At 43.1% G+C, this 14440-nt stretch overlaps 1 protein-coding gene across 1 annotated transcript in view; it reads left to right on the forward strand.

Moving 5' to 3' along the window:
- LOC137352036 (ephrin type-B receptor 2) overlaps window positions 1-14440 on the forward strand; it is a 937948-nt gene that overhangs the window by 798563 nt on the left and 124945 nt on the right. The window contains exon 10 of the mRNA XM_068017009.1: window positions 12622-12744. Coding sequence (XP_067873110.1) covers window positions 12622-12744 — 123 coding nt within the window. The remainder of the gene's footprint in view (window positions 1-12621; window positions 12745-14440) is intronic.

Genomic DNA, 14440 nt, shown 5'->3' on the forward strand with positions numbered 1-14440 from the left:
CCACTCCCAATCCCAGGGTACACAATCCTAACCTGACATGATGTGGATGTAGGAGCGACCTCTCCCATAAAACAAAATCCATATTACCTAGGTCCCGGGAAACTGGCACAAGTTCGGGAGGACATTCTGTGTGTACTGGAGCACAAGCTGATTGAGCCCAGTCAGAGCAGTTGTAGTTCCCCAGCATGCTGGTACCCAAACCTGATGGCTCAACAAGGCTCTGTATTCATTACAGCAAGATTAGTGCAGTGACCAGAGATGATTCCTACCTAATTGCCCGCCTGCAAGAATATACATAGAGTAGGAAACGCCACCTACATAACCAAAGTAGATTTGTTAAAGGGTACTGGCATTTACCACCTTAGCTAAAGAGATCTCAGCTTTTGTCCCCCTAGATGGCTTATTCCAGTGCTGGGTGATGCCCTTTGGATTAAGAAATGCCCCACCACCTTCCAAAGGCTTATGAACCAGATAGTAGCAGGCCTACCCAACTGTGTAGTATACCTGGAAGATCTGTTAACGTACAGTGACACCTGGGAGGACCACCTAGACCAGTTAGAAGACCTCTTCCAAAGAAGTTGGCTGGCCTTGTGATAAATCTTGCAAAGAGTGAGTTTGCTAAAGCTCAAGTAACCTACCCCTTTTTTCTATGGACTCTAACTCAACCAATCGGTTTAGGTACAATAAATTTAACCTCTTTCTTTGTTGAACTCAAGAAAACCTGTCTGTTTAGTTCTTGTTATGATCATAGCAAGTAAGTAATCAAATACCTACTGAATTGGCCAGTACATCCACTTTAAAAAAGAATTAAACCTGTTGTGGTCAAACAGGGAGAGGGAAAAGAAGGAAACCCTTCAACCCCTCCTCACCTGACCATAACAATCCTGGGGATAACTAATCTCTTGTCAAATATCAACAAATCATCGATAATACTCACATGACCTCAGTGCTCATATTATTGCCTTAACTCTGGGTTGTGTGGCATGCATGCTCGCTATCCCTGCAAACAATATTCTCTAATTGCTGCACATACTTTATCTTTTTGAGCCTTCCTGATTTTGCTGATTTTCTCAGTTGCAGCAGGTAAACACTTTGTAGTTGTTTGAGCAAACACTGCTACTTTAAAAAATAGAATGTCACCTTCTTCAGGCCCTGCTGATGGAACGCATGATAACGTATCGGCTGTTATTTGCTGTTTTCCATGAACATATTTGGTTTTAGCGCAAGTCTCATTAATCTTAATTGATAACTCTGCATTCTTGGAGGTAACATTACTAGTTCTTTTGTATTTATCAAACTAATAGTTTGTGATCTGCTTCAATCTTAAATTGAAGACCTAGCACATAGAGAATTTCTCACATGCCCAAGTTGCTGTGAACGCTTCCTTTTCTATGACTATGTATCTTTTTTCTGTTTCTGTTGTTACGACCAGGTAAGAAAGTTGTCTTGGGGTCCTTTTCGGCCTTCACCTGGTCTTACTGTAACAGGATTTTATTTTTAAACACTATGTTTTGAGCTCCCCCTTGGTGAATCCTTGTTCACCGTTTTCCAATTATAAGGCAAAGAAATGAGCACAAACAGGCTTTCTTAGGTTTAAAGAAGAAAAGTGAAATTTATTAAAACTTAAACACGAATTCGATTAACGCCTACAGATACATGCCACATCCCACTCTAGCATGCATACGCGATACGCACATGCAAATAGAAACAGAAAAGCACAGAAGAAAAATAGTGGAGAAGTTTGAGGCAATCTCTGAAGAGGGGTTTTTGTTACTGTGCTTCAAGCTCGCTGTAGTCCTTGCTTATAGGTCGATCTTGCTTTTCATTGGGACTCAGTATTCTTCTTAAACCTTGTTTACTGTAGGAGACTTTTCTCACTCAAGGCTCTTATATCCTCAATGGATTCCGAAGCTGGTGAGAACGAGATGAGAGCAGACAGGAGAAAGGTCTTTTCCAGTCCAGGAGCAAACAGCTTTCTGAGTTCCAACACGATTTGTCCAATTTAAAATTCCCCTAGTTGGCCAGCAGGTGGTCACTTGACTGTCTGGTTTGACCGGGTCTCTTCTGTGAATTGGGAGCATTTTAGCAGTCAATCTGGAATGCTAGCTTCTCCAATTTCAACGTCTGGTAATCAAAAGTCCATTGTGGGTTAAATTGGAGCAGGGAGTGCCCCCTTTGTCCTTTCCAAGTGCTGTCTGTTACTATGCAAATGTATTTCCAGTCAAGGGTCTGGTGTTCCTTTTTTTAAAAGCAAGTTCTTTCTTGACTCCAGTAACAGTTTAAAAATCAATGTTCATGTGGTTAAATTAATGTGCCTCATTCTTGGCAGGTGGGGACTTCATGACACTGTCAATGAACGAGATGCAAAATATGCAGGTCTGCGTCTCCCATCATTTTGTACCTGAAACAAGACTGCACCTAGTTCTGTTGCTGATGTATGCGCTGCTATAATGGTTGGTAACTTTGGGTCGTAATGTGCTAATACTGCTGAAGAAAGTCACATCTCCTTGATCTTACTCTGATGCCTGATCCATCAATAACATGCCCTAGAAATCTCTCTGTTGCGAAAAGTCTCATTCAAAGTTAGACTTGCTTCCTGCAATCTCTGCACCAGTGCTCACACTCTCGCATTGTGTTCCTGTTGATTTGCCCTGTGTATCGACACGTCATCCATTTGGTAGTTGATCCGAGCTAATCCTTCCAGGATTCTGGACATCGTTCTTTGGAAAATTTCTGGTGCTGACGTAATTCTGAATGGTAATCTGTTCAAATAGAATCTTCCAAACGGTGCTAGAAAAGTTGTCAATAGTTTAGATTCTTTATCCAAATGCTCTGGGGGAACTTAAATTCAAATAATTAATAAGAAAAAAAATCTGGAATTGAAAGATAGTTTCATTGCACCATTATTGAGACTATCATTGATTGTTGTAAAAACCCATCTGGTTTACTAATGTCCTTTAGGGAAGGAAATCTGCTGTCCGTACCTGGTCTGGCCTACATGTGACTCTAGACCCACAGCAATGTGGTTGATTCTTAACTGCCCTCTGAAATGGCCAAGCAAGCCACTCAGTTGTCAAGGGCAATTGGGGATGGGCAACAAATTCTGGCCTTGCCAGCGACGTCCACATCGCATGAAAGAATTTTTAAAAACTTGCCAAAATCTGCTGTTACCGTCTAATTTTCCCCAGCTTTTCCAGACTCTCATCCACTGTTGCCATTGAATGGATTTTTCTCTCTACTGCCTTGTTTAATTGTGTACAGTCTGCACAAAAATCAAATGGATTCATTTGGTTTCTTCACTAGAACCAGACCTGAACACTGTCCAGTCGGCATAGTAACTGGTAAGGTTTGGTCATTATCTCGAATTCTTTCTTAACTTTCTTTAGGAGTGGGTGTGGAATTTTTCTGCATCTTTTCTTAATGTGATGTGGTGGGTTGTTTTTAGTTTTTTTTAGAACATTAGAACATTAGAACATTACAGCGGAGTACAGGCCCTTCGGCCCTCGATGTTGCGCCGACCTGTGAAACCATCTGACCTACACTATTCCATTTTCATCCATATGTCTATCCAATGACCACTTAAATGCCCTTAAAGTTGGCGAGTCTACTACTGCTGCAGGCAGGGCGTTCCACGCCCCTACTACTCTCTGCGTAAAGAAACTACCTCTGACATCTGTCCTATATCTTTCACCCCTCAACTTAAAGCTATGTCCCCTCGTGTTTGCCATCACCATCCGAGGAAAAAGACTCTCACTATCCACCCTATCTAACCCTCTGATTATCTTCTATGTCTCTATTAAGTCACCTCTCCTCCTCCTTCTCTCCAACGAAAACAACCTCAAGTCCCTCAGCCTTTCCTCGTAAGACCTTCCCTCCATACCAGGCAACATCCTAGTAAATCTCCTCTGCACCCTTTCCATAGCTTCCACATCCTTCCTATAATGCAGTGACCAGAACTGCACGCAATACTCCAGGTGCGGTCTCACCAGAGTTTTGTACAGCTGCAGCATGACCTCGTGGCTCCGAAAATCGATCCCCCTACTAATAAAAGCTAACACACCATATGCCTTCTTAACAGCCCTATTAACCTGGGTAGCAACCTTCAGGGATTTATGCACCTGGACACCAAGATCTCTCTGTTCATCTACACTACCAAGAATCTTCCCATTAGCCCAGTACTCTGCATTCCTGTTACTCCTTCCAAAGTGAATCACCTCGCACTTTTCCGCATTAAACTCCATTTGCCAGCTCTCAGCCCAGCTCTGCAGCCTATCTATGTCCCTCTGTACCCTACAACATCCTTCGGCACTATCCACAACTCCACCGACCTTAGTGTCATCCGCAAATTTACTAACCCACCCTTCTACACCCTCTTCCAGGTCATTTATAAAAATGACAAACAGCAGTGGCCCCAAAACAGATCCTTGCGGTACACCACTAGTAACTAAACTCCAGGATGAACATTTGCCATCAACCACCATCCTCTGTCTTCTTTCAGCTAGTCAATTTCTGATCCAAAGCTCTAAATCACCTTCAACCCCATACTTCCGTATTTTCTGCAATAGCCTACCGTGGGGAACCTTATCAAACGCATCCTTGAAAGTTGATAAATCACCAGGGCTAGATGAAATGTATCCTCGGCTGTTAAAAGAAGCAAGAGAGGAAATAGCAGAGGGTCTGACCATCATTTTCCAGTCCTCACTGGATACAGGTGTGGTGCCGGAGGATTGGAGAATTGCTAACATTGTAACTCTGTTTAAAAAGGGAGCAAAAGATAGACCTAATAATGACAGGCCAGTCAGTCTAACCTCAGTCGTGGGCAAATTATTGGAATCTATTCTGAGAGACAGGATAAACTGTCACTTAGAAAGGCACAGGTTAATCAAGGATAGTCAGTATGGATTTGTTAAGGGAAGATCTTGTTTCACCTACTTGATCGAATTTTTTGAAGTAACAAGGAAGATAGATGAGGGTAGTGCAGTTGATGTGGTCTACATGAATTTTGGCAAGGCTTTTGACAAGGTCCCACATGGCGCACTGATTATAAAAATATAATTCCATGGGATCCAGGGAAATGCAGCAAGGTGGATGCACAATTGGCTCAGTGGCAGGAAACAAAGGGTAATTGCTGATGGGTGTTTTAGCGACTGGAGGCTGTTTCCAGTGGCATTCCACAGGGCTTAGTACTGGGTGCCCTGCTTTTTGTGGTACATATTAACAACTTGGAAGTAAATGTAGGGGGCATGATCAAGATGTTTGCGGATGACACAAAGATTGGTCATGTGGTAGATAGCGAGGAGGATAGCTGTCGGCTGCAGGAATATATTGATGGTCTGGTCAGATGGGTAGAAAAGTGGCAAATGGAATTCAACCTGGTGAAGTGTGAGGTGATGCATTTGGGGAGGTCAAACAAGGCAAAGGAATATACAATTAATGGGAAAATACTGAGAAGCGTAGAGAAAGTAAGGGACCTTGGAGTGAATGTCACAGATCCCTGAAGTAGCAGGACAGGTTGATAAGGTGGTTAAGAAGGCAGATGGAATCCTTTCATTTATTAGCTGAGGTATAGAATACAAGAGCAGGGAGGTTATGCTGGAACTGTATAACTCATTGGTTAGGCCACAACTTGAGTACTGTGAGCAGTTCTGGTCACCTCATTACAGAAAAGATGTAATTGCAGTAGAGAGGGTACAGGGGAGATTTACAAGTATGTTGCTAGGACTGGAAATATACAGCTATGAGGAAATATTGGATAGACGAGGGCTGTTCTCCTCGGAACAGAGAAGGCTGAGGGGAGATCTGATTGAAATGTACAAAATTGAAGGGGGCCTGAATAGAGTGGTGGTGAAAGGCCTATTTAACTTAGCAGAGGTTAGTGACGGGGGGTGGGGGCAGAGATTTAAAGTGATTGGTAGAAATATTAGAGGGGAGATGAGGAAAAGATTTTTTCACCCAGAAGGTAATGGGGGTCTGGAACTGACTGCCTGAAAGGGTAGTTGAGGCAGAGACCCTCAACTCATTCAAAAGGAGTCTGGATATGCACTTCCAAGTGTCGTAATCTGCAGGGCAATGGACCAAGTGCTGGAATTAGAATAGGTGGATCATTTATCGGCCAGCACAGACACGATGGGCCAAGTGGCCTCTTTCTGTGCCTTAAACTTTCTATGATTCTATGACTGGTTAAATCAGCTGATCACATGACTAACTGGCTGGTCCAGGTTTTTTGAACTAGCCACAGGACAGTTTGAATTCAGAAGTGCAATTGAAGCTGGAACACGAAAGCCTCTCTCTCTCTCTTTCTCTCTTGCTTTCTTTCTTTCTCTCAAGCCACCAGACCCACATGTAAACCTCGAGAGAGAGATAAAAGTTGAAATCAAATCAAGTTGAAGCGTGAACTGGGCCCCAACGAATTGCAAGACTTACCGGCAACCAAAGTCTCCACATTGAACTTAAGGACTGTAACTACCAGATATTGCCTCAAACATTTCCCCTTTATTCCTTCGACATTTTCTATCTCTATCTGTGTGTGTGGTTATCGCGTATGCATGTTAATGCAGTCGCGTCGCATATTCGTAGTTGTTAACTGGATTAGCGTTTAAGATTAATAAACTTCAACCTTTCTTGTTTAAAATTAAACCCTGTTAAAACCAGGCAAAGGCTGAGAGGGAAACATTACTTAAAGGGATGACAGTGGATAGGCAATGGCAAACCTTTAAAGAGCACATGGATGAACTGCAACTGTTTTTCCCTGTCTGGTGGAAAGGTAGCCAAACCATGGCTTACAGGGAAATTAGAGATAGCATTAGATCCAAGGAAGAGGCATACAATTCACCAGAAAAAACAACAGACCTGAGGAATGGGAGCAGTTTAGAATTCAGCAAAGGAGGACCAAGGGATTGATTAAGAAGGGGAAACTAGAGTACGAGAGCAAGCTTGCAGGGAACATAAAAACTGACTCAAAGTTTCTATAGGTATGAGAAGAGAAAAAGATTGGTGAAGACAAATGTAAGACACATACCAGAAATGTTGGGGAACACAGGGTTTAGTGAGAGGGAGGAACTGAAGGAAATCAGTATTAGTAGAGAAATGGTGTTGGGGAAATTGATGGGATTGAAGGCCGATAAATCCCCAGGGCCTGATGGTCTGCATCCCAGAGTACTTAAGGAAATGGCTCCAGAAATAGTGGATGCATTGGTGGTCATCTTCCAAGATTCTATAGACTCTGGAACAGTTCCTACAGATTGGAGGGTAGCTAATGTAACCCCACTATTTAAAAAGGGAGGTAGAGAGAAAGCAGGGAATTATAGACCAGTTAGCCTGACATCAGTAGTGGGGAAAATTCTAGAGTCCGTTATAAAAGATTTTATAGCAGAGCACTTGGAGAACAGTGGTAGAATCGGACAGAGTCAGCATGGATTTACGAAAGGGAAATCATGCTTGACAAATCTTCTAGAATTCTTTGAGGATGTAACTAGTAGAGTTGATGAGGGGGTGGCAGTGGATGTGGTTTATTTGGACTTTCAGAAGGCTTTCGACAAAGTCTCACGTAAGAGAATAGCGTATAAAATTAAAGCGGGTGGGATTGGGGGTAGTGTATTGAGATGGATAGAAAACTGGTTGGCAGACAGGAAACAAAGAGTAGGAATAAACGGGTCTTTTTCCGAATGGCAGGCAGTGACTAGTGGGGTACCGCATGGATCGGTGCTAGGACCCCAGCTATTCACAATATATATTAATGATTTAGATGAGGGAACTAAATGTAATATATCTAAATTTGCAGATGACACAAAACTGGGTGGAAAGGTGAGTTGTGAGGAGGATGCAGAGAGGCTTCAGGGTGATTTGCACAAGTTGAGTGAGTGGGCAAGTGCATGGCAGATGCAGTATAATGTGGATTAATGTGAGGTTATCCACTTTGGTAGCAAAAACAGGAAGGCAGATTAATATCTGAACGGCTATAAACTGAGAGAGGGGAATATGCAACGAGACCTGGGTGTTCTTGTCCACCAGTCACTGAAGGTAAACATGCAGGTGCAACAGGTGGTAAAAAAGACAAATGGTATGTTGGCCTTCATAGTGAGAGGATTCGAGTACAGGAGCAGGGATGTCTTGCTGCAATTATACACGGCCTTGGTGAGGCCACACCTGGAATATTGTGTACAGTTTTGGTCTCCTTATCTGAGGAAGGGTGTTCTTGCTCCAGAGGGAGTGCAGCGAAGGTTTACCAGACTGATTCCTAGGATGGCGGGATTGACGTATGAGGAGAGATTGAGTCGGTTAGGATTATATTTGCTGGAGTTCAGAAGAGTGAGGGGGATCTCATAGAAACCTATAAAATTCTAACAGGACTTGACAGGGTAGATGCAGGAAGGATGTTCCTGATGGTGAGAGAGTCCAGAACCAGGGGTCATAGTCTAAGGTTAGGGGGTAAACCTTTAAGCACTAAGATGAGGAGAAATTTCTTCACCCAGAGAGTGGTGAACCTGTGGAATTCGCTACACAGAAAGCAATTGAGGCCAAAACATTGTATGTTTTCAAGAAGGAGTTAGATATAGCTCTTGGATCTAAAGGGATCAAAGGGTATTGGGCGAAAGCGGGAACAGGTTACTGAGCTGGATGATCAGCCATGATCGTAGTGAATGGCAGAGCAGGCTCGAAGGGCCGAATGGCCTATTACTCCTATTTTCTATGTTTCTGTGAAGCCCTTGACCCCTTCTCACTTGGTCACAAAACTGTTGTTAGGTAGTAAAGGAGCAGAGTGACCTCTAAAGGGAACTTTTGACTTGTTTCTTTAATCAATCTGATAGAAGAATCCTGATTGAGGCATGTAGTGTCTAAGCCAGGAAGTATAAGTTCAAATTTTTTATTACTGTAGCATCTTGTGCAGAAAACACAATAAAGAGAAGAAAGCAATATAGGGTTAAAAGAGTGATAAAAGAGACAAAACAGTAAAAGAAAATAATTTTTAAAATTTTTGAAAATCTCCAACTGTTCTTAAAATCGGAAGGAATGAAGCTGCCTACTTGTTAAAGTAACTTTGCAGTTAAACTTATCACGTTGTTAAAAAGTCACTTATATTAGAATGGTTAAGCCCAATTTTTTTCTGACGTGTTATGACCGAGGATGGAGAAGTGCACTGTCTTTCTCAAGTTCTACTTCTGCACGGGTCACAACATATATTTCAATGTTTTACTCAGTTACCAATATGGCCAATTATCTACTTTATCAATTCTAGTTTCAGAATAAAAAATTCGCCAACCAGGTTTCTTTAATAGACAACCAAATTATTTATTAAAAAATGTCATGCTAGGCCCCTACCTTCCAAGAAAGAGGCACATTAATTTTGTCATGAACATTGATTTTAAACTGTTACTGGAGTGCGAGGAGGACTTGTTGAACAGATCGACCGTGGCTGGAAGGGAGGTTTGCATACTGGCAGACGGTGTTTGGAAGGACAAAGCAGCCATTCTCTGACATTCAACCCACACTGGACTTTTGATCTCCAGACATTGAAGGAGGGGGAGCTCACATTCCAGGTTGACTGCTAAGATGGCCGAATACACAAACGGACATGGTTGAACCAGCTAGTCTAACCTGCTGGGCAACCTGAGTTTTTTGAATTTGTATAGACAGTTTGGGCAGAAAGCACAATGTTCCTGAACTGAGGAGATCTCTCCTGTCTGCTCCCATCTCTTTCTCACAAGCCTCTGAATCCACTGAAGGCACATGAACCCCAAGAGAGAAAAGTCTGCTGCAGCTAATAAGGTTTAAGAAGAATACTAGGCCCCACCAAAAAGCAAGATCTACTTACAATGAAGGACTCTACAATGAGCTTGAAGAACCATAACAAAACTCTTCAGATATTGCCTCAAACTTTTCCACTTTATTTCTTCTGCTCTGTTCTGTCTCTATCTGCATGTGTGTAACGCGCATGCATGCTAGCGTGGGCGCGTCGTGTATCCGTAGGTGTCAACCGAATTAGAGTGTAAGTTTAATAAATTTCAACTTTTCTTCTTTAAACCTAAGAAAGCCTGTTGTGCTGGTTTCTTTGCTTTATAATTGGAAAGCAATGAACAAAGATTCACCAAAGGGGAGCTAAAAACATGGTGTGTTTAAAATAAAACCCTGTTACAGTAAGACCAGGTGAAGGCTGAAAGGAAACCCTAGACCCCTTTCTCATCCGGTTGTCACAGAAACAAGACTCATTCAGTACAGATTCAAAGCTTATTGACACACAGGTTGAAACATGGAAGCATAAAAATATTCTCTTGTAAATAACGCCACACACATGCGCACACACCGGTTAAAGGAAAAATCAAGAAGCTATCTCTGCAGAGATCAACTTTCCAAAAGAACAAAAGTACTTTAGCCAAGTACTTATTAATTTTTGAAGAAAACGGATAAGATATGGAATGTTCCAGTTAGTCTGATATCAAGATACATGTGGACGGGTGTCACCAGACACATGTGGTTGTCACTGGGATCTTTGCTAAAGCAGTTCATTCAAGAGATGTCAAGAGAAAGCTTCCCAGAAGCTTCTCGGGAGAAATGCTGCATTCGTTTCTCCAGTTCTCACACTGGATTCTGGGTGTTTCTCAAAGAGCTGGAACAGGATGTGCTGGTAGTCTCTGTCTCTTAGCAGGCTTACACCCCAACTGAACTCAAATAATATTCAAAATTAAAAATTTTACAATTATTAAATATTAAAAATGGAAGGATGTTCTTGCTATGGAGGGAGTGCAGCAAAGGTTCACCTGACTGATTCCTGGGATGGCAGGACTGACGTATGAAGAGAGATTGGGTCGATTAGGATTGTATTCGCTAGAGTTTAGAAGAATGAGAGGGGATCTCATAGAAAGCTACAAAATTCTAACGGGACTGGACAGACTAGATGCAGGAAGGATGTTCCTGATGGCGGGGGAGTCCAGGACCAGGGGTCACAGTCTAAGGATAAGGGGTAAACCATTTAGGACTGAGATGAGGAGGGATTTTATCACCCAGAGAATGGTGAACCTGTGAATTCTGTACCACGGAAAGCAGTTGAGGCCAAATCACTAAATATATTCAAGAAAGAGTTAGATATAGTTCTTCAGGCTGAAGGGATCAAGGGATACGGGGAGAAAACAGGAACAGGTTACTGAGTTTGGATGATCAGCCATGGTCATATTGAATGGCGGAGCAGGCTCGAAGGGCCGAATGGCCTACTCTTGCTCCTATTTTTCTTTCTTTCTATATCCAAAAACGAAACCAACTCTTGACCACCATAAATCAAGCTATGTCACTTCTCTGTAAACAGCTTCGATAGTCAGCTGTTTACTTAGCTTAAGACATGTGACTTCCAGTAAGTGTCTGTTTTTTAAACAATGTCCCAAGTGTCCGTCCAGTGACCCTTTTAAAAAAAAAACAAGTCCAGTATCTCCTCACATATTCTCCATGCTCTTTTACACACAAGTCCTTTAAAATATTAACAATGGAAGCATCTTCATAACACAAATTTAGTAGGTATCAAGTTCTGTAACCTGATGCCCTTCATGTATATGAATGCTGAAACTCTTGGCATGATATTGTTAAAATGAAGTTTGTGGAGGTGCAGGGCAAATCTGACAGCAACTTCCTGTTTCTGCATTTAAATGCACGTGTGAAGTCTGAAAATTGCTGTCCAATTCACTTCATTCTACAGTGTGATGTATTCTGTTTGCGCTATTCAATAGGATCATGGCTGATGATCTGTCTCAACTCCACTTTCCTGCACTATCCCCAGAATCCCCTTAGTATCCAACAATCTATCAACATCTGTCTTGAATGTACTCAATGACTGAGCAACCACAGCTCTCTGCGGTAGAGAATTCCAAAAATCCACAACCCTTTGAGTGAAGAAATATCTCCTCATCTCAGTCCTAAATGGCCGACCTCTTATTCTGAATCTGTGACTCCCAGTTCTAGATTCCTCCCAGCATCGACCCTACAAGCCCCTTAGGAGTTTTATATGTCTCAATGAGATTACCTCTCATTCTTCTAAATTCTACAGAATGTAGACGTGGTCTACTCAAACTTGCTTTGTAAGACTATCCTGTCATCCCAAGAATTAGTCCAGTGAACCCCTTCATTGCACTCCCTCCATGGCAAGTACACCCTTTCTTATTTAAGAGACCAAAACTGCAGACAGTACACCAGGTGTGGTCTCACCAATGCCCTATATATTTGCAGTAAGAATTCTTCACTCTTATACTCCAATCCCTTTGTGGGAAAGCTAACATACCAATTGCTTTCCTAATTGCTTTCTGTACCTCCATGTCAATGCCCTGTGGTTCATGTACAAGGACACCCAGGTTGCTCTGAATACCAACATTTCCCAGGCACTCCCCATTTAAAAAATATTCTGCTTTTCTGTTTATACTTCCAGCTACATGTTGCCGCATGTCTTGTAACAAACATTGAGTTGAAATTGACCTGACTGAATAACTTTTGAATTCATATTTTGGTTCTGGAGGTTTATTCATTTGTTTAGCAACAGTTCTGATATTGCACATAGCTAATTTTCAATATGTCAGAGTTCCTGGCAGCTGTAATATCTAATTGTTCACCTTGGAGCATTCTTACAGATCAATTTTCTCTGTGCAGTGACACCTGGTATGAAGATCTATATCGATCCGTTCACCTATGAAGATCCTAATGAGGCTGTGAGGGAATTTGCCAAAGAGATTGACATATCCAGTGTGAAGATTGAACAGGTCATTGGTGCAGGTATCTATCTGGTCACAGTTATTTAATATGGTTTTTTTAAAATGTAGGGGTAATATTTCCTGTATTTTGTCAGATTAAAATAAGGTGTAACCTATTTGAGTTGCAATTGCAACTCAGTATTGATTAGAAATAAAACAGAAAATGCTGAAAACACTCAGTATGTCAGGCAGCATTTGTAGAGAGAAAATTGGAGTTAATGGGTTAATGGATTTTATTGCAGCAGCTTGGGTCTCGGCATGGTGACCCCATCGAGACCCTTTGTTGGACCCCTGCCGAATTCACTGGTGAACAGGCAATTAACTGCCCGCTGTCAGGGACACCATCCCCTTTAAAGGACATGACCCCAGCCCAAGAGTTGCTGGCCAATCAGAGGGCCGCCGACTCAGCAGTCCCAGTAGCACCTGGAACAATGGCCACTGCTGGTACTGCTGGAGTCCGGGACCCGGAGCAGCCATGGAGCCCCAGCTGCAGATCAGTGGGGTGGGTTAGCTGGGGCCTCCTTGTATGGCCCCAGTGAGGGGTGGTGGGGTGGGTGGGTGTTGAGGGCAGGAGGGAGGGTGTGGGTGTTGGCACAGAGGCGGGCTTTGCCCCTGGGCTCCAGGTTGCCCAAGCAGGAAGGACCCCCATTCCAAAGTTCACAAGGAGGCTGCCTGGTTTTACTGAGTGGCCTCCCCACGTGGCAGAGGCCCCTACTGCCCTCTTCCCCCCACCCCCACCCCCCATCCACCCCGCCCCCCACCGCTCCCCAGCACTGGATAAATGTCACCGGCAGTGGGTCCCGATTGCCCTCTGGGTGGGACGGCTGTCCTCGGCCTTACTCCCTACTTGTTCCGAGAGGGCTAGTTAAATTCAGCCCAATGTTTCAGGTCGATGACCTTTTGTCAGAATTGAAGCATGTTAGAGATTTAATAGCTTTTGAACAAGTGCAGAGCCAGGGAAAGGGAGCAGGACAAGAAAAAAAGGAAGCTCTGTGGTAGGATGGCAGGCAGCAGTGATTAAATGACAACAAAGGGATAATAGTAAAGGATGGTAATGGGACAAGCAAAGAAACAAATGATGCATCCAGAGGTTACCAGAGAATCATAGAAAATCTAGCAAACAGGAGAAGGCAGGCATGGCCCAGGCTTATGACAGAGGAAAAGCAGGTAGACCCCAGGAGTGTGGGCCACCCCACCAGCTCCAGGACCCCCAGGATTGATCAGCGTGATGAAGAAAGCTTTAAATTGACAAAAACGTCCTTTAATGGTGACTGAAGTGAAGGAACAGTGAGGGACATACTTTGCCTTTTTTGACCACCCCAAATGCATCACCTCACACTTCTCTGAGTTGAATTCCATTTGCCACTTTTCTGCCCACCTGACCAATCCATTGATGTCTTCTTGCAGTCTGCAGCTATCCTCCTCGCTATTAACCACGTGACCAATTTTTGTGTCGTCCGCAAATTTCTTGATCGTTCCTCCTACATTTACGTTCAAATCGTTAATATATACCACAAAAAGCAAGGGACCGAGTACTGAGCCCTGCAGAACCCCACTGGCAACAGCCTTCCAGTCACCAAAACACCCGTCAACAATTACCCTTTGTTTCCTGCCACTGAGCCAATTTTGTATCCCGCTTGCTGCACTCCCCTGGATCCCATGGGATTTTATTTTTTATCCAGTTTGCCATATGGGACCTTGTCAAGAGCCTTGCTAAA

The sequence above is a fragment of the Heterodontus francisci genome, chromosome 37 (genome assembly GCF_036365525.1).
Source record: "Heterodontus francisci isolate sHetFra1 chromosome 37, sHetFra1.hap1, whole genome shotgun sequence".
NCBI lineage: Eukaryota > Metazoa > Chordata > Chondrichthyes > Heterodontiformes > Heterodontidae > Heterodontus > Heterodontus francisci.